The sequence below is a fragment of the Podarcis erhardii genome, assembly GCF_964252035.2.
Source record: "Podarcis erhardii genome assembly, chromosome: 1".
In the NCBI taxonomy this organism is placed as follows: Eukaryota; Metazoa; Chordata; class Lepidosauria; order Squamata; family Lacertidae; genus Podarcis; species Podarcis erhardii.
Window position 1 is genome coordinate 101,606,740 of NC_138497.1, and position 21,353 is coordinate 101,628,092.

The following is a 21,353-nucleotide window of genomic DNA, read 5'->3' on the forward strand; positions in this document are numbered from 1 at the left end:
TTGTGAACTTTGCCTTGGAATAAGAACATGTTTTGCTTCCTGTTGAGTGTGTTCCATTTGTAAATTGAGTCCCCTGCTGCTATGGGAAAGCACACCTTGGTTTAAGAACACTTTGGTTTAAGAACAGACTTCCGGAACAGCTTAAGTTTGTAAACCAAAGTACCACTGTATATAGACACATATCCTGAGCAGGTATGATGAAAAAACTTTTTTTAAAAGAAGAAGAAGAAGAAGCATTAGCTTAAATGAAATTGATTTTATCCACTCCTCTAAGCTTTAAATCTTACATTTTTAAAACCATTGTTTCATTGTGGATTGTTTTTTACTTTTTTATAGTATTAGATATTCTGATTTTATTCATAATTAAGGGAATTTGCACAAATAGGTTTCCACTTTATTATTTTGTATGTGTTTTTAGGACTGTATTAAAAATGGAGTGGGCTTATATTTTTCAATATATTTAAATCATGTTTTTTAGTTATTTTAAAATGTTTCTACAAATCTAAACTGAATAATCGGAAGATGATATTCCTTACATTGAATACTCCTACACTGATACTTGTACGTTCCTCATACTGTATTTCCTCTGAATATATATATTTGTGAGCTTCAGTATATGTGAGTCTCAGTATGTAGAATACTCTCTGTTTTATAGAAGTCCTATGAAGACTACATACAGTTTCCTTTATTACTACAGCAACACGTTTCTGCTTGGAGGAGTATGTAATTAGGATCGTTATAAAAGAATACCATGAAGAACTTTTGTTACTTTATAGTAGAGCTGTTGATGACCTTTTGATTCTTGAAAAAAGTCCTTTTCCAGAGAAGTGAGAAGCTACTCTCAAGTCCTTGATAGATGTTGAGAGATCGTTAAGATAATAGGAGCTACTTTCAAATCAGCAAATCTTATCTCAGCTCTTTGCAGTGGCATGTCTAATTTCATTTGGAGTTTTCACTGCTTAATTGATCCCTTGGTGATGGTGTGTTTTACATGATCCCTTGCTAAGAGGAAATGAGGAAAGGGAGTGGGGGATACAGGCTTTAAAGGATAAAAAGTGATTCCACCCCCCACCCCCCACCCCCGTTCAAATTTCTCTATATTTAATGACTTAAGGGTTTTTACATTTTTGAATTGTATGAATGCTATTGTTTCTGAAAGACAAATCCAGTAACATTTTTAATAGCTTTCTGTGGGATACAAAGTTTGTCTTAAAAGTGTCAAGAGGGATATGGGGGGCTGCTTTTTAAGTCTTGTGCAGATGTCAGAACTGAAAATGTCATATAAATAGATTGCTGAGTCTTGACCAGCTTGACATCTTTATGTTGTTGTGTATATGTCAGTGGTGACATGTTAGGACAAATTAGGATGTCACTGAAATCCTAATTTGGCAGGGAACCACAGGATGCAAAGTGATTGACACTGCTTTTCCCTTAAGAATGGCAGTGTCCATCAACTGAGGTGTGTATGGCTATGCTTTAGGCTATACACACAGGTTCACATAAGAAGAGCTCTTCAGAATCGGAACAAAGGCCCATCTATACCAGCATCTTCTTTCCCACCGCCATGTAACTCTGGTGAGTCCATAAGCGCAGTTCAAAGGCGTTAACTCTCTCCCACTGTTATTCCTCAGAAGCTGCTATTCAGCGGCATATTTAACTCTGAATCTTGAAGTTCCATACATTCCACATACTGCCATGATGAACACCTATGGTTATAGACACATATTCTGTGGATTTTTAAGACTATATGAAGTAGTGCACATTATAACATTTTGTGAAAGGCTGCAAATAATACGACTAAATTAAGGCTCACAGGAGATAGAAATGTGGCATGTTTGGACAATTGTCATGTATCCATATGGTGATACCATAATTTCCATTCTCTCTTTTTTTTAAAAAAAATATTTATTAAGGTTTTTAAATATAAATGCACACATAATAACCAATCTTACTTCTTTTACAACAATTTCAACACTTCTTTGGACTCCCTCACGTCTCCCACTCCCATTTGCATCGTTAAAAATTTTTTCCAAACAAATTATCAACTTGTTTACAATCTCATGTCCACTCATTCAAATATAATCTAGCACTTCTTCCAAAAAAATTTTATATTTTCTTTAGTCTCACTTATCATCAAATTTAAATCTAGTTTAGTGGTGGCCAATTTTTTATAATCTAGCATCCTTCTTAACATTCAACCAAATTACAATGTTTTTGTAGATACATCTTAAATTTCTCCCAGTCTTCCTCCATCTTCTCTTCTCCCAGATCACGGATTCTGCCGGTCATCTCGGCCAGTTGCATATAGTCCATCAGCTGCATCTGCCACTCTTCCAGTGTGGGTAGATCTTGAGTTTTCCAGTTTTTTGCAATAAGAATCCTTGCTGCCGTTGTTGCATACATAAAAAATGTTCGATCCTTCTTTAACACCTTCTGGCCGACAATACCCAGAAGGAAGGCCTCTGGTTTCTTTGTGAAGGTATACTTAAATACCTTTTTCAGCTCATTATATATCATTTCCCAGAAGGCCTTCACCTTAGGGCATGTCCACCAGAGGTGAAAGAATGTTCCTTCATTTTCTCTGCATTTCCAACATTTATTATCAGACGAATGGTATATTTTGGCAAGTTTAACTGGGGTCATGTACCATCTATATATCATTTTCATTACATTTTCCTTCAGAGCATTACATGCGGTGAAGTTCAGCCCAGTGGTCCACAACCTTTCCCAGTCCTCAAACATAATGTTATGCCCAATGTCCTGTGCCCATTTTATCATAGCCGATTTAACCATTTCGTCTTGTGTATTCCATTTTAGCAGCAAGTTATACATTCTAGCATAATTTCCATTCTCAATTGCGAGTGTCTTAATTTTAGATTGGAAAACAGAATCTTCTGATGACGCATGGTTAATAGCAAGCTGGGCCATAGCTTCTTGGGGAAGGCTCACAGTAGTCACCAGCATGTCCCCCTCTGTGTATGCTCTTTGAATCAAACTTAACATCTTTTTACATCTTAAAAAACAAAAACAAAGCCAATTAAGGGAATCATGAAGTGTTCAGGCAAGCAAAACATATAAGGAAGCAACGTGAATATCCTTTTTAATAATAATGATAATGATAATGATAAGAATAGTAATAAGAATAATTTACCATCTTGAAGCTATGTTACTAATGATCATTCACCCATTCAAAGGTTACTCCAGGGCTCTTACTTTCATAGATTACTGCCATGTTAAGGATTTGCTTTTGATTGCTTACTGAAGTCAGCAAGGCACATCATAAAAAATAGATTATGAAACAAGAAATGACAGTTTCAGCACTGCCAGGGTTGATATAAAATATGTGCTTAAATTTATTTCAGGGGGAGGAGACCTTGAGAACTGAAGATATCCTTGCTGTAATTGAGAAGGAAGGGGACTCTATTGCCATAATTCTGTTCAGTGGTGTGCAGTACTACACAGGACAGCTGTTTGACATCCCAAGAATAACAAAGGCTGGTCAAGAGAAGGTACAATTGCTACAGTAGTAAAGATTCACACATTCTTCCCCACAAAAAAACAGAAACCCCTCATGTTCTTGACAGGTTTGACACTTTTGTGAAAATGAACCAATGACAAATGTCACCAACAACCAGGCCCACCAACTCTATGGGGCCAAAGTCTCTTTGACCCCCTCAATATCTGTTGGGAAGGGGCTGGGCCCCCTCAGGGGGCAGAAGAGGCTGAGCATGATGCGGCTTCAGTGGCTGGCTCCTCCTGAGCATGAGAAAGTAGGAGCCTCTGGTCATTGAAGCCACGCGATGCTAGTCTCCGTGCTTGGCCTTCTCCAGGTGATGTAACGTATGCATGATGTGTGTCACACACATGATATCACACATGATACACGCATAACATCACATGTGTACCGCACATTGGGCACCTGAATCTCGGGTGCAAGTTGGCGCCTCTGCCAACAATGTTTCAAGTAGAAATCAAAAATGGTTTGTTGCAAATGTATATTGGTTGCTGCTAGGGAATAGTTGTGCTGGCTAAGTGTTTGACATAATAATGAGCAGCCTGCTTAACAATACTAATACTTAAACAAATTGTCTTTTTTAAAAAAAATAAAATTGTCAATTCAGGAGATACTGTTGAGGGATAGGGCTGGGAAGAGAGAGGCTTGTCAAAATAGAATATTAAAACTGCACCCTTTTTCTGCTATTAAGCCTGGCAGCCAGACTGAGTTAACCAATGTGCTAAATTAAGGTTACCAGATGTCCCAGTTTCCTGGGGACAGTCCCCGGATTTACAAATCAGTCCCCATACAAAATCCATTGAAATTGAAAAGTGTCCCCGGATTAATTGAAAAAAATCTGGTAACCTTATGCTAAATGTGCTGTAACGTAGAGCTCCACCTGATGCATCAGCTTTTCTGTACAGGCATACCTCAGGGATATTGCAGTTCCAGACCACCACAATAAAGTGAATGTCACAATAATATGAGTCAAAGAAATTTTGGGTTCCCAGTGCACTTAAAAGTTATTTTTAAACTGTACCATAGTCTATTAAGCCAGGCCCCCTTGGCTGCAGGGGCGGAAGTGGAAAAACTCAGCTCCAGCCCTAGCCAACTCCATTCCCATGGACAGTACAGAGGCTGTAGGGGCTTCCTTCCTTTGGAAGTGGCCAGCTGCCTGGAGCTGCACCAAATCCTCATAGGGAACAATATATGCGAAGCACAAGAAAGTGTGGTGGGCCTAAAATGAGGTGTGCCTGTGTTTGTTCGAAACTACCACCTACTTAGCAAAAAATTGGCTGTGTTTTCTATTCATTGACTCCTTTAACACTAGCTAGTAGACAAGGTTGAAAGGTCTTGAAGTTTCACTCATTTGACACTTGAGTTCCTCCAGTGTCATTGGAACCTATTCTCTGCCTTAAACTCCAGAAATGTTGTATAAAATGATCTCCAAATTGACTGCATTCACACTCCTTAAGTGCTCTTCTGTGTACCATGTCAGGCCTAACTAGTTCTTTGTCCCAACCCTTTCAAGAAATACCCAAGTCACGTAGTTCAAAGATCTATTCATGCTGCTGTTGTGAAAAACCATTCCTCTAATTCTCTGGAGAGGCTTTATATTTCAAAGCCAACCATTTTGGGTGTGAGAAGCTTTTCATCGATGAGTGGCACCAACAATTTTATTTATAAAAAAAATCCAAGAATTAAGCACACCCTCTCAGGTCTTCCTTTAAAAAAACACCAAAACCCTGTAATCAACTTTATACAATTAGTATTGACAGCTGTTGCCTAAGATCTGGGTGTATTCTCTTCATCTAAATCACACATGCAGAATTATGTATCCAGAATCTCAAGAAAGGTGGTTGTTTTTTACAGCACAGTCTTGTGCACATTTACTCAGAAGTAAGTTCAGCTGAGTTCATTGGAATTTGCTTTCAAGTAATTTTTTGGGTTGGTTGTTTAAGGCCATTGTTTTAGTTGCTTAGGCTGTGGAATTATACTTGAAAACATCTGGGCAGTGTATGCTAAGATAAAGTAGGGAAGGAAACAGGACCTCCAGATGTAAAGGGTTTTGTTCTCTGCTAGCAGGCATGCCAAGCTATACATTAAAATTTGCAAATGAATGCATATTTTATTAATATTCACAATATGTTCAGCTAGCAGGATATTTTTGGTTAGGAATTAAGGTTTTATTAATGCAGAGTATACATAGCATTCTCCTTGACCAGCTCTTAAAAGCCATGTTGAATTTAAAGGGCTTCCGTTCAGGAGCTCTCCAGGGAGCAAGAAGCCTATCTCAGTGGGTGGGTGAAGGAACCCTGAAGTGCAATCTTGACAAATCTAGCTTTTTAACATGCTTTGCTTTGAAAGTTTGGGGAATAGGTGACAGTTTGGCTCGCAAGGCAGTTTTCCCCAAGCCATGCCCACCTGCCCTGCACCCAAGGAGTCTGGAGTGGGGCAGGTAAAGAAGTGGCTCCTTTCTGAAAGCAGGGCTTACAGATGTTGATCAACTGATTGTCAGAGCTCATAACCCTTGTGCCTTTGCTGATGTGGTTTGATTTCATGGTGGTGTCAGGTGATTGAAAAGTGGGCAGTGGAATTGGAAAGGGTTGAGGGAGGGGGAGGCTGGGGTAAGGTCAGGATCTGGTCTGCTGGTTGGATCCAGCTCCACACCCCTGCTATAAAGGAACAAAATTAGGCACAGTTTGCATGGTGGACTGTTTTTTTTTAATGGGCATCCATATTGTCATGTTTTACTCACTTTATTTTTCAGAATGATCTGTACTGGGACTAGAGCAATTGCAAGGCCAGTTCAACATAGCCAAATCCACTGAAACTTTGCATTCCATTTTAGTTCAACACATTAAAAATGAAACAAATTCCTTCCAGTAGCACCTTAAAGACCAACTAAGTCAGTTCTTGGTATGAGCTTTCGTGTGCATGCACACTTCTTCAGATACACAGTGTGCATGCACACGAAAGCTCATACCAAGAACTGACTTAGTTGGTCTTTAAGGTGCTACTGGAAGGAATTTGTTTTGTTTTGACTATGGCAGACCAACACGGCTACCTATCTGTAACATTAAAAATGGTCAAGCAAGTTGAAGCTTAATTTGCTTCAATATAAGAGGTGTTTGTGTATTTCATCAACAGTTGGTTCAGTGGCTGCCTTTCCCCCAACTCAGTAGCATCTTCTGTTGCAATATTTTGCATTCCATCAGGAGGGCCGGTTTGCTCCTGGTGGTACTGACAGTATTCCTATTCAGCTCAGCAATTTCACAGGAGACAGGCAGATTACTGAGTATATCACCTCCATGAGGTAACTCATTTTCAGTGACTCATCCTTGGGGAATTTACAAAAAAGACAGACTCTACAGACATATCTCAGGGATTCTTTTTAACCTCAGGAATCAGAAAGAACAATTGTCAATTAAGTGTTCTTATCAAGAGGTCAACAGAATTTCAGGAGGTGTATCTTTTATTGGATGTGCCTTATCTAGCTAGAGACATTTTTAAAAAGCATTGCAGGAATTGAGAGAGTCACAGTGGACATGCTAGCAATGCTAAATAGTAAGTGAATATCCTAATACATACCATTCTATTGATAAAGAATTGTTGCACAAACTGTTGATACTTTTTTTAACACAGTACAATTATTAGCTTTATTAAATTTGAACTGTCTAAACATAAATGATCTAGACATCTTACAATAGTAAGAAATCCATTTTCATGTAAACAGTTGAGTTTCAATTAATTAATTAATTATTAAAACTAGACATTGTATCTAAAAAGTAGCTAGTCATTATGCACAGATTAATAGTTTACTAAAATGTAACACTCATTTCAATAAAATCACTAAGCATTATTCTAAATACAAGTTCATTCCATTATGTTCTGAAAATCTCTAAACTTAGGATCAGGAAATTCTCCTTTTGTCTGAAAGAGAAGGCTACTTCATGAGAAATATAGTACACATACACCATGCCCTAGTCCTAATAGCTGAATGTTTGGTGGAGGTAAGGGACAGCCTTAAGCTAGGCTTCTTCTGCTGAGCTTTCTCAACAGATGGGTTTCATCTTGAGAAAGATGTTCCCTGGTAGGCCTATCAGCAATTCTCAACCTGTGGGTCCCCAGAAGTTGTTGGACTACAACTCCCATCATTCCTGAGCTCTGGCCTTGGTAGCTAGGGGTGATGGGAGTTGTAGTTCAACAACATCTGGGGACCCACAGGTTGAGAAAGGCTGGTAGATCATTGCATCTCCTTCTGTAAGTCGGCGCCAGCGTTTGATGGCGGTCCTAGCCTCGAGCTCCGAGGCAGGACTGCTCCGTAAGTTCGGGTCTTACCCGCTACGGCAAACGGGGGACCCCTAAAATCACAGGCGCTGAAGCCTGTGAGCAAGGAGATTCGGTGGGCACCTTTGCGCCCCCCCGGCATCGTGAAAGAGCCTTTTTAAAGGCTCCGGAGCGGCATCGGGGTGAGCGCGGTGCTGAGGATCGCTACCCAGCTTACGGAGTGAAGCCGCGTTGCCATTAACGGAGAGCGCCGATTCCTTTCTGAAATCAACGATTGGCAACAACAATACCCGTGAGTAAGATCGCAAAAGTAAAACGGGACTTAAAAAATTTAGAAGATTTGGCTGAAAACGGGAAGGCAAAAATTAAGGAAGTCAGCCTCCCGGAACTGCATGACTAACGGAGCAATGAAAAGACTAAGCTGTGTTTAAATGGACTTTCCTTTTAACTTTTATTAAACCAGACATCGAAAGGATCTCCCCCCTGTTGTGCAGGAGAAGGGGGGGAGGAAACAGAATTAATTTAACCTGCAAAAGAAAGGGATAAGGAATAAAAAACCTCTGCTGCCGATACTTCTGGCCAGGCTGCCGGAGCAGCGATCGCCTGAAAAAAGGAACTGTCAAGTGAGCTGTCAAAGGACAGCGGCTACAAAATAAGACTTATTTTGAAACATACTCGGGACTTTGGTGGATTACAATTTTAACAGTAAAGTGCTACAAACTAAAGACTTTTAATGGGACTTCTGCCTTTGGACTTTCTGTTTCTTTGTTCTGGGTGCCTTTGGATGGTTACAATTTCCTCCTCTAGAGGGCTTTAGTTACATTACGGTGTATCCAGTGGGATTTTCCACTTGCAACTTTCCTGTGTGAATGACCTTGAGTTATGAGCAACCCGCCAGAAGAGATTTCAACAAGAAGTAAAACAAAGCAGGCTCAAAAACAAGCTCAAAAAAGAGGCTCCTTATCAGGAGCAGCAGCTGCACAAGAAAAAATAACAGCAGCATCAATGGAGTCAATGACACAGGCCCTGCTTAAAATAAATCAGTCACTAGAAGTACTCACTAAGCAATCTGCAGAACTTACCAAACAGTCTACAGAGAACTCTAAGAAACTGACGGAGTTGACAACAAGACTAGACCTGAATACAACAACAATTTCATCTAATACAGATTCTATAAACCGTTTGGTTCAAGAATCTACGGAAACAAGGAGAATAGCTGAGAGTGCTAGGTCCACTGCTGAAGAAACCAAAGGAAAGTTTGCGCCTATTGTAAAAAAAGTACATGAACATGATTCAGCATTAGCCCTACTAGAACTGGAAAGGAAAAGTAAGAATCTGAAATTAAGACTGGTTCCAGAAGAGGAAGAGGACAAGCTTGGGGAATTCCTCACAGATAAATTTCAAGACTTCTGGAATGATGAGCTAGATGGAGAGGAAGATGAATTTATGATAACTTCAGCCTTTCGGATTGGCAGGAAGCAAGGGAAGAAGCCAAGAGATTGTTTAATTACCTTAGGATCAAAGGAACAAAGAGACAAAATATTGAACCTACACTTCCAGAAGGCCTTGGTCATTAAAAATTCTCAGATTCAAATCTTCAAGGATATTCCTAAATATTTTTTGGAGGTTAGATCTCAATTTAAAGAACTAGTTGATTTACTCAAGAAGAATAATATCCCATTCAGGTGGGAATTTCCACAAGGGCTGTCCTTTAGCTTCAAAGGGAAGAAAATTAAAATAAAAACAAACCAGGATAAAGAGTTCTTTTTGGAAAGAAATCAAGAGGATCTTCAGAAAGGAACTGTCAGTGAGGAGGAAGTACCGGACATCTCAAATCTATCTTTTGGACTGAATCGAGCACCGACCGAGGAGGAACAACAACTTGGTGCAGTCGGTGGAAGATCTACCCAGTAACCAAAATGTCTCTGCAACTCTTCAGTTGGAACTGCAATGGTTTGAACCACCCTCGAAAAAGGGGCCAAGTATTTCATTTATTAAAGAAGGAACATCTAGATGTAATCTGTTTACAAGAAACCCACATTGCCAGGATACATAGAAAACTTTTAACAAACAAGAGATTAGGACAAGAATTTATATCATCAGATAGAGTCAAGAAAAGAGGAGTTGTGATTTATGTCAAGGAAAAATTTGAACCAAAATTGATCTTTAAGGATGACCAAGGAAGATACCTGGCAGTGGAAATCCAAATTCATGGAGAAAAAATATTGATTGTTGGAGTTTATGCACCAAATGAGGGGAAGGCTGAATTCTTCAAGAAGTTGCATGAGACTTTAATGGACTTTTTGGACTTTAAAATTATAATGATGGGTGACATGAATGGAGTCGTCTCTACAAATATGGATAAGGCCCAAAGACAAACAATATCTAATGATGGAAGACTACCAAAGACTTTTTTTGACCTGACTGACACTATGGATCTGATTGATATTTGGAGAACTAGGAACCCTCTGGAAAGGGAGGGGACCTTCTTCTCTGAAGCAAAAATGACATGGACTAGAATTGATCAAATATGGATTTCTAGTAATCTGGCATCAAAGGTTAAAAAAACAGAAATCTGCCCAAAGACCTGCTCTGACCACAATGCTGTCAAGATGGAAATGAAACTGACAACAGCTGGAACCTTTAGATGGAGAATGAATGACACCCTCTTTGGAGATGAGGAAATTTGCAAAAAGGCCCAAAAAACACTTAAAGACTACTTCGAGATCAATTTGAGATCAGACACAGAAAAAAGAATCATTTGGGACGCAAGTAAAGCCGTGATGCGTGGCTTCCTAATACAACAGAATTCAATAAAGAGGAAAAAACAGAATGAGAAGAAAGAGAAAATTTGGAATCTAATAAAAGAAGGGGAGAAGAAACTGAGATCTAAGCCTAAATCCCAGGAGATATTAAGAGAAATAAAATTCTATCAAACACAATATATGGAATTGATGAACCAGGAAATAGAATGGAAAATTAAACAAATGAGACAAAAAACTTTTGAGTCTGCAGATAAATGTGGGAAGCTACTGTCTTGGCAACTGAAAAAGAGACAAAAACTGAATACAGTGACATCACTCGAAGTAGATGGGAAGTCTATTAATAAACCAAATGAGATAAGTAATTGTTTTCAAAGTTTCTTTAAGAAATTATACAAACAAGGGCCAAAAAATGAACAGGAGATAGAAGAATTTATTGGAAAATACGGACTATCAAAAATCTCTGAAAACAACAGAAGGAGTTTAAATGAGAAAATTACAGATCAAGAAATAGAGAGTGCCATCCAGGATATGAAGCTGGGAAAATCACCAGGACCAGATGGACTAACTGCGAGATATTATAAAGTATTGAAGGATTGGTTAATACAACCACTGAAAGAAGTCTGCAATCAAATTTTGGAGGGGAAAAAGGCTCCCGAATCGTGGAAGGAAGCATTCATCTCACTTATACCAAAGACAGAAACTGAGAAACATCAAGTTAAGAATTACCGCCCTATATCACTTTTGAATGTGGATTATAAAATTTTTGCAGACATTCTAGCAAAAAGATTCAAAAAAGTTTTGTTAGAGGAGATTCACAGGGACCAAACAGGCTTTCTACCAGGCAGGCAATTGTCAGACAATGTGAGGAATATTATAGATATTCTAGAACTTTTGGAAACTGATATAAATAGAAAAGCTGTTTTGATTTTTGTGGATGCAGAGAAAGCCTTTGACAATATTTGTTGGAGCTTTATGAAGAGGAATCTCCAAGGAATGGGGGTAGGCAAGAACTTTGAAAATGGTATAAGTGCAATTTATTCTGAGCAAAAGGCTAAACTTATTGTAAATGGTATGGTTATGGATGAAATTCCAATAGAGAAAGGGACACGACAGGGATGCCCAATTTCCCCTCTATTGTTTATATCGGTACTGGAGGTTTTCCTTAATATGATTAGAAGAGACCAGCTGGTTAAAGGTATACAGGTCGGAACTAAACATTATAAGCTAAGAGCATATGCAGATGACTTAGTTTTGACATTACAACAGCCAGAAACTAGCACAAAAAGAGTTCTGGAACTTATTGAAATATTTGGTCAGGTAGCAGGTTTTAAATTGAATAAACACAAGACAAAGGTGTTGGAAAAAAATCTTACGGTGGGGGAAAAAGACAGTTTTCAAAGAGAAACTGGTTTGGAAATTACTAAAAAGGTAAAATATCTGGGGGTGAATTTAACATCTAAGAATGTGAACCTATTTAAAGATAACTATGAGAAATGCTGGGCTGAAGTGAAGAAAGATTTCGATATATGGTCAAGATTGAGACTTTCCTTGTTAGGCCGAATTGCTGTAATTAAGATGAATGTATTGCCGAGATTGTTGTTTTTGTTCCAGACATTGCAAATTTTAGATAAGATGGACTGTTTCAAGAAGTGGCAGAAAGATATATCTAAATTTGTCTGGCAGGGCAAAAAACCCAGAATTAAATTTAAGATTTTGACTGATGCAAAGGATAGAGGGGGCTTTGCCCTGCCGGACTTAAAACTTTATTATGAAGCAGCAGCTTTTTGCTGGCTGAAACCATGGCTACTTCTTGAGAATACAGACATTCTGGACTTGGAAGGTTATGATAATAGTTTTGGTTGGCATGCATATTTATGGTATGACAAGGTAAAGGTACATAGAAATTTTAAAAATCATATTATTAGGAAAGCATTGTATAATGTATGGAATCGATATAAAGATTTGTTTGAAAGTAAAACCCCCAGGTGGCTGTCACCAATGGAAGCTAAGGCGGTAAAAAGATTGAACATGGATACAGACTGGCCAAAATATTGTGAAATTATAGAATATGATGGTGAAAAGTTGAAACTACAGAGTTTTGAGAAATTGAAACCTAAAGTCCGAGATTGGTTACATTACTACCAGATTAATGAAACTTTTAAGCAGGACAGAAAACTAGGATTTCAGAAGGAGAGGTTAAAGTTAGAAACAGAATTGCTAGAACCCAATACTAAGAATTTGTCTAGAATGTATAATCTGCTGCTAAAATGGAACACACAAGATGAAACGGTTAAATCAGCCATGATTAAGTGGGCACAAGATATTGGTCATGATATTATGTTTGCTGACTGGGAGCAGTTATGGACCACAGGTATTAAATTTACGGCATGTAGTGCCCTGAAAGAGAACATAATGAAAATGATCTATAGGTGGTACATGACCCCAGTCAAGCTTGCAAAGATATATCATTTGCCCAATAACAATTGCTGGAAGTGTAATGAATGTGAAGGAACCTTTTATCACCTTTGGTGGACCTGCCCAAAGATTAAGGCCTACTGGGAAATGATCTATAATGAAATTAAGAAAATCCTTAAGTGGACATTTGTAAAGAAACCGGAGGCTTTTCTCCTGGGCATGGTCGGCCAATTGGTACCAAAGAAAGATAGGACCTTTTTTATGTACGCAACAACAGCAGCAAGAATCCTTTTGGCGAAGTATTGGAAGACTAAAGAATTACCTACTCTGGAAGAATGGCAGACCAAGGTGACTGAATTTATGGGACTGGCAGAGATGACCGGCAGAATCCGTGACCAGAGGAAAGAGACAGTGGAGGAGGACTGGAAAAAATTTAAAATCTATCTTAAAAATTGTTGTAAAATTTCGGAATGTTAAGATGTCAGGGGATTGGACACAAAGAATTACAGCTATAAATCGAAATTTATAAAGCAGAAACTCTTTTTAAAGAGAATTAAATATAAAAATGGGATGAAGAATTGCTAAAAATTTTGAAATTTGGATGCAGTGAAGGGGAGGTTTGGGGAAGTCGCATTATGTTTGTTTGTTTTTTGTTTATGTTGTAAAATCAATAAAAATTATTATAAAAAAAAAAAAAAAAAGAACATTCAACACATTAAGCTACAGATCTTATCTTTGGGCCAAACTAGACATTATAGTGAATATATTGCTGATATCAAAAGTGTCAGCCACACCTGTTGTTGCCAGTTTATTCTCTATATTATCTAATAGATTATATTTGTCTCCTGATGTCACGACATTCTGTGTTGGTCTGCCCCTGTTTAGTATTATTAGCTGTCACTTGTGGGAGGTGAGAGTGAAAGCACAGAGCACCATGACATTGGTAAGTTCATAACTCATAAAAATGAAACCGTGAATATTAATAAAAGGAGGAAAGCAGACAAGAGCCATTTTGTGAAAATTTGTGCTGGGCAAATATTTATTTATTTAGTATATAGATTTACAAAATAAATCAAAATACAGTTTTTCCTTTTGTAACTTTGTAATCATTGATTGAAAACTTGCTTCTGTAAGCAAGTTTTAAACACAATATAAAAGAAGGAACCCGCACACAAATGCGTTCCTGCCAAGGTGGTGGAAGATGGGTTTGAAAGCATTTTGCAAAATAGTTGTCCTAGCATGGTTGGATGCTTTTTCTTTATCAAAACACAACCACTAACTATGTCATGAGTTTGTAATCCGGTTTTATATTACATGCTTTCCCCCCAACCCATTCAGGAAGCTTTAAAAAAATAATAATGACTGTTTCAGAAAACTTATGACTCTTTCTTCCAGTTTTATCTTTTATAAAAGAAATGTTTCACATTGATTATTTGTGAAAATTACGAGTTTAAACTACTGTACTACTACTCCTGTTGTTTTCAACATTATGTGGCAACTGAGCCTGTTCATCCCTCATTGGACTGTTTGGTGGTGGTTGTGATTTGGCCCCTTAGAGGGCTTCCCCCTGCATATATATTTTTTTGGGGGGGTACTTCTGGGTCTGCTTTTGCTTCTTTATTGTTTGTGGGTGGTGCCGTTGTGACAGGATAAGGATGGTTGGTTGGAAAATGAGTTCACCATTAATTAATGAGTTCACTATAAAAACTGGCCCTGCGATAAAATGCTGCATGGGACTGCTCATGTTAAGACTTTCATTCAAATACTAATACTTACCTCTAGGATTCTCCATTTCATTCTTCTGGTACATGCCTCCCTTTAGATTGTAAATAGTGTCATATTGGCAACATAGGGATTAGCAAACTCATTATGAGTCTGCTATTAATGCATGTCAGCGTCACCAACATGGTGCTCATGGGTGCTCATGCGTCATCAGTGGCCTTCCCTGGCACCCACAGGATATCACCCTCTGGCTGAAGATAGGTTTGAAAGAAGCATTCTATTGTAGCCCATATAATAGGCTGTGGGGTGTGTTTGGTTGTAGGGTGCATCACTATTCATGTGTAATGAAGCCTCAAACATGGCCTCAACTCAAACAAGTCACTGTTCAGAGAACTGCTCATTATATTCATTTAATTTGGTTAAAGCAAGGTGGATGGTTTTGGGCAATATGTTCACCACTCCCAATGTCTGTCTTAAAAGTGGTGTGATAATTCACCTAGATGAGTAATTATATAATTAAAAATTAAAAACACTTCTAATGTCATCAGAAGAAAGTACATGTATAAGAGTATATTTGGAATGAAATCTATATTTGGAAAGAAGTCTAGACCACAGTGTCTCCATTGCATCTTATCAATTGATTTGTGTCCAGATAGCTAAATCACACTTTTATCATTGGCACATGATAAAAATACTGAAAAGGACAATGGGGTTTTTGCTGCAACTTTTCTGTATTGGTATTCATGAATAGAAGCTAGGTGGTGGTATTGTAATTTGTGACATCTCCTCACCTCAGTTTTTCTTAAGTACATAATGCTTCTGTGACTGTTTACTTGAAAGTAACTGCCACATGCTAAATGAGACAAAGAAGTGTATATAAGATTACCACTTCAGACGGCTAATTGTCTTGGAGAGTCACTGCTTAAGTATTATGATGTTTTGGATTTTTGTGGAGGCATTAATATGTTTTCACCCATGCAATACAAGCCACTTCATCTTTCCAATGCATAAAGCCTTTGATAAGTCATCCCCAAACCAGTCCTTTTTGTGTAACTGTTTTATTCAAAGGGATTTTCTTGTTTTAAGAGCAGAGCATATTCCAGTATTATTATGAGGTTGTGGTTTTATAGTATTTATAAATATACATTGAATATTGCATATACTATACATATTGCATAGTCCTGCAATAACCTATGTTGGCAAAATGGTAATGGTAGCAAGAGAAGCTCAGCAAATGAAACCTTAACTACTGCTGGATAGTTCAGCTAAGCTTTCCGGTATATAATAGACTTTGGAACATGGATCTTGATAAGAAAGTATATATGTAAGAACTATTGATCTGTGCTCTCAGCTGACGTCTCACTTGATGGTCAGATCTGGACATACTCTGAAGAAACTGAGTTCAAGATCAGGTTTAGAGTGAGGGAAGATTTTGAATGAAGCCCACAGTTTTGGTATGCATAGTGTGAAGAAGTACTTTATTTCTGCCTGTCCTGAATCTTCTGCCTGTCCTGAATCTTCCAGCATTCAGGTTCATTGGATGGCCCCAAGTTCTAGTGTTATGTGAGAGGCAGAAAAGCTTTTCTTTATCCACTTTCTCCTTACCATGCATATAGCCAGATTGGGTTTAATGCTAAACTCTGGTTAGTTTAAATTATAGCTGTATACAGGGAGCTTGCTTCTGTGCAAGCCTTACTTCTGTCCCTTCGCATAGTGCTAAACTATGGTTTAGCATTATTTATTATTATTTTGTTTATTACCTTTGTATACTGCCCTTCTGCCAAGGATCACAGCGCAGAGCACGATATAAAAATACAAAATGAGAATGCAAAATACATAATAAGAAAACCAACCAACCAATAACCCCTTCCCACAAACACATTTAAAAGGCCATGAAATGTTTACTTAGTCAAAGGCCTAGTTATAGATAAACTTTATGCCTGGCACATAAAGATATGAAATGAAGTCTCCCGGTGAGCCACCCTGGGGAGAGCATTCCACAAATGAGGAGCCACTGCATAAAAGGCCCTTTCTTGTATTGCTGCCCTCCAGGCCTCTCAGGATTATTGCAGCATCTGGGTCAGGTCTTATGGGGAAAGCCGGTCCTTGAGATATTAATATCCTAAGCCATTTAATGTTCTATAGGTCAAAAGCAGCACTTTGAATTGGGCCCAGAGTCCAATTGGCAGCCAATGCAGTTGGGCTAGAATTGTGTGACTTGCATCTAACGCAGCACCAAGTAAGCGTTCTGTCAGCACAAGGATTTACACTTGTGTAATAGGATTTCCCCTTCTACCTGCCCCCCTGGCCCCTTACACCCCCTGTAACTGTACAGTGGTACCTCAGGTTAAGTACTTAATTCGTTCCGGAGGTCCGTTCTTAACCTGAAACTGTTCTTAACCTGAAGCACCACTTTAGTTAATGGGGCCTCCCGCTGCCACCGCGCCGCCGGAGCACAATTTCTGAAGCAAAGTTCTTAACCTGGAGCACTATTTCTGGGTTATCGGAGTCTGTAACCTGAAGCGTATGTAACCTGAAGCGTATGTAACCCGAGGTACCACTGTACTGGGGTTTCCCCAAACCCTCTGGTATGTAACCCGAAGCATATGTAACCCGAGGTACCACTGTACTGGGGTTTCCCCAAACCCTCTGGAGCAGATTTTGGGAGGGAGCAGTTTGTGTGGGGCGTAGGAGAGGGAGAGAAAGTCTTGTTGCACAAGTGTAAATCCTTGTGCTGAGGGGACACTCAGCACTGCATTGGCTACAAGCTTCTGTTAGTTTAAATTATAGCTGTATACAGAGAGCTTGCTTCTGTGCAAGCCTTACTTCTGAAGCAAAGTTCTTAACCTGGAGCACTATTTCTGGGTTATCGGAGTCTGTAACCTGAAGCGTATGTAACCTGAAGTGTATGTAACCCGAGATACCACTGTACTAGGGTTTCCCCAAACCCTCTGGAGCAGATTTTGGGAGGGAGCAGTTTGTGTAGGGTGTAGGAGAGGGAGAGAAAGTCTTGTTGCACAAGTGTAAATCCTTGTGCTGAGGGGACACTCAGCACTGCATTGGCTACAAGCTTCTGTGAAACAGGTCACTGTACTAACTCTATTGAAAATAAGTCTTGTTTGCTGTGATGTTATGTGTGATGATTCATTTACATAGTTGCATATGATGAGAAGCTGTGAAAGAGGAAGAACAAGTACTTTCAGTCAGTATGTTACCTAGTCACAAGATGATATCTGCCTTTATCTGAGCCTCGTACTGTAATTTCGCACCAACATGTTTTAAATGTGTAACACATACTCAGCTTCTATCCATAGTTAAGCAATAATTAACTTTCATTAGGTTATCCTTCTGAGTACACCTTCTTGCAAAATCACATACAAAATGTCTTCCCAGTTCAAATCATGCTTGCCCTGTCCAGATTCTTTGCAAGAATCTTAGCAACCTGTCAATAGAATATTGTCTCCCTTTTGCCCACCCCTTATATAGTTTTTTTTAATCCATCATTTCTAGCTACATTTGACAAGTGATGAGGCCTACAAGTTCATCCCTTCATTTTGAAAGAATTTTATAGGCTGACAGCCTCATTAGTGGCTTCATTAGAATTAGCACATCACACTTATAAATGCAATTACTTTCTGAGAGCTACATAGTTTAGAGGAGATTTAATATACCGAAGTATTGTTTTAATAATTTAGATGGAGCATAAGAAAGAACTCAATAGTCTCAAGCTTTTGTGTTATTTTTAGGTAAAGATACGGGAATTTATGCCCTCGCTATTCATCTTCACACCTTGCTTATAAAGAGACCTTTAAAAAAAAAAAAGGAAAATATTCTTTGATTTGTAGTCCATGCACAAAATGTGCCATCATTTTTCTTCAGTTTCATGAATACTGCAGCTTTATAATACTAATTTTTGTATTATTCTTTACTTTAAAAATGCTGCCATCAAGTGGTAATTTCTATGCATGCTTACATAGTTCATTTCTAGTATTTTCTTGGAGTTTCACATCAAAATGCAAGTAAGGCCCTGTACAGCCTGCCTTCCCTCAGAAATCCTCAGTAGATTTTGAGAACCTGCTTCTTCGCTTGCTTCCAGTTGTGGGGAGCTTATTTCCATAGTATGGAACTACAGTAGATGACAGAGCAATCCTATACATATCTGCTCAGATGTAAATGCAGCTGAGTTCATCATTGCCAACAAACAACATACTTGAGACTTCCCAAAGGTTCATGCTGTTGTTTAATCAATGTGCAGTCGTTCTTTGCTGGGGGTTCAGGTATGTTTCCCACAACTAGCATTCTCAGGTAGGAAAAGAGCATGTTCTAGGCATGTACAATAGTTGATCCTACCAAAGTGAATCCAGCCCACCCACCCTGTGACTGAGGAGAGAGGGAGCCTGGGACCACAGAAGAGCTGACAGGAAGTCTGTAGCGCCAGGCAGGCCCCATTTAGGTTGTGAGTTGCATTTGCTTTCATGAGTCCTGGGGTTGAATGGTTTTGCTATACTGATGGTTGTGTCACATATTTTTTGGGCCACAGCTAGCAGTCCTATTACAATAGCGTTGTACAGAGCATAGTTGTGGAAGGGTCATGATACTTCTTGCATCATTTTTAGACAGATGCAGCCCATTTTGTGGCTTTCCAACCATTACATTGCATGGAAATAACGATTTCTGTATATACAAAGCAAACTTAAAATCACTTCTTTGTCCATAAGGGTTGCTTTGTTGGATTTGACCTGGCTCATGCTGTAGGCAACGTAGAACTGCATTTACACGAATGGGGAGTAGACTTTGCCTGCTGGTGTTCCTATAAGGTGAGAATGTCTTTAGTATTCTGGAGTATTTGTAATACAGTTAAAAATCAACAGATATTGCAAAAACAGCCAAACAGAACAGTTGGTTAAAGACTGAAGAGAACTGTTCATTATTTGTTTCATATAAACCTGTGTTATATGTGTTGCATTTTAAATACATGTAAGCTAGGTAAGCTGCTTCAGTACAGCTTTGCCTTCAACAGTTGGAAATTCAAAACATGGTCATAAAGAAACGCTTTCAAAATATGCTGAAGGTTCTGCAAGATTGTAGGAAAACAGAAATCCACTAATATGGAGCATCATCTGAAGAAACCACTTTACGTGTTCTTAGCCAATATTACAAGAAGCTATGCAATTTCAAATATAAAGCTGTTTTAAGGAACACTTTCCTTACTGGTTCACACTCGCTCACATTATACTTAAATCAAAGTCAGTCTGCAGTTTCCAAAGAGAGGTCAGTTATGCTTTCATGCATGATAAAACTAAAAATATATGTAAATGCTGACTTCTATCTTACAGTACCTCAATTCGGGAGCAGGAGGTCTAGCCGGTGCTTTCATTCATGAGAAACATTCCCAGACTGTAAAACCAACGTAAGTATCTTTCACATTTTCAAAAAACTATCCTAATAATGAAGAGTTTGCTAAACACATTTTTTTTTATTTGTGTGTGTACTAACATATACAATTCATTTATTTTTGTGTGTTAAACCCAACCCTACAAATGGAAATGTACACTAAGGTTGCAGTCCTATACACACTTACTTCCAGAAAAGTTTTTTCCCCTGAGCATTCATTTATAAGATGATGCCGTAAACCAGCCAGTGTTATTTTGCATGAAAACACAGTTTTACAAGTAACAGTGTTAATACTTTTTTAGATAAATAAAAACCCATCTGAAGAGATAAAACAAGCATGGTGTTTGAATTGCTGTTTCAAAATTGTGATAACTTACTTTGTTTATGCGCACACACAGTCTATTTTGCCTTCATGGAGATTGATATCAGCTCAGTCATACATAGCAGCAAACCAAAATTTCTTAGCGGTATTCTTTTAACCAGGGAATCAAGTAATCAAGAAAACCACCTCCTTCATCCTCATGATTCTTCATTTTGAAAAATAGCTTCCTAGGAACTAACTGCTTCTACTTCCTTGAGTATTCTTTGTTGTTTTAAACAGCCTTGATTTTCTGAGACTATGGCACTGGGACTGATCACCCTGAAAGAATACCACAATGCATTTTATTGTATACATAAATAAATGCATGAAATATATTTTCACTTCTGTGTGATAGAACAGCAAGAGTGTGCTAGAAGCACAATAACAGGTTCAAATCCACGACCCTGAGATTAAGAGTCTCATGTTTTACTGACTATATAGTATGGAGAATTGACAAAGACTGAGATAGCTTTTCTTTTTTTAATGCTATGAAAATATGGAGAGCAAAAAGTAATATGGTGATAAGTGTGTGTGTGTGTAATATTATATTTAGAAGTAGGTAAGTGCAAGAGGTTATACGCAGCTTGCTGTCAGTTGCTGCATATACAAGGAAGCTGTTATAGGCCTTTGTGGTTCATAGTTAAACCTGTCAGCATTTATACAAGATAGGAGGATTCAAAAGGTCACGTTATGAAAGGCCAGTTAATTAACATTCTGCTGGCTCATATTGACTCATAGTTATAAACCAATGGGATGTCAGATAATAGAAGTGATTGTTGGTGAAAGGTCTGAAATTGTATAAAAGCACATTCCCAGAATTGCTAAGGATCAATGTGTGGCCTGCATGGGCACTGTGAACAGTTCAGGCAGAAAAGAGCCTGAGGAAGTAGCAGGCAGAGGAACAGGAGTT

General features: G+C 38.5%; 1 protein-coding gene across 5 annotated transcripts in view; it reads left to right on the plus strand.

The window, feature by feature from the left end:
* Window positions 1-21,353, plus strand: part of KYNU (kynureninase) — a 94,179-nt gene that overhangs the window by 39,688 nt on the left and 33,138 nt on the right. For 4 of the 5 annotated variants that reach the window (XM_081872944.1, XM_081872942.1, XM_081872943.1 and 1 more), the window contains 3 exons: window positions 3,363-3,509; window positions 19,407-19,505; window positions 20,025-20,098. In XM_081872944.1, coding sequence (XP_081729070.1) covers window positions 3,363-3,509; window positions 19,407-19,505; window positions 20,025-20,098 — 320 coding nt within the window. The remainder of the gene's footprint in view (window positions 1-3,362; window positions 3,510-19,406; window positions 19,506-20,024; window positions 20,099-21,353) is intronic. The other variant, XM_081872945.1, reaches the window with a different exon arrangement.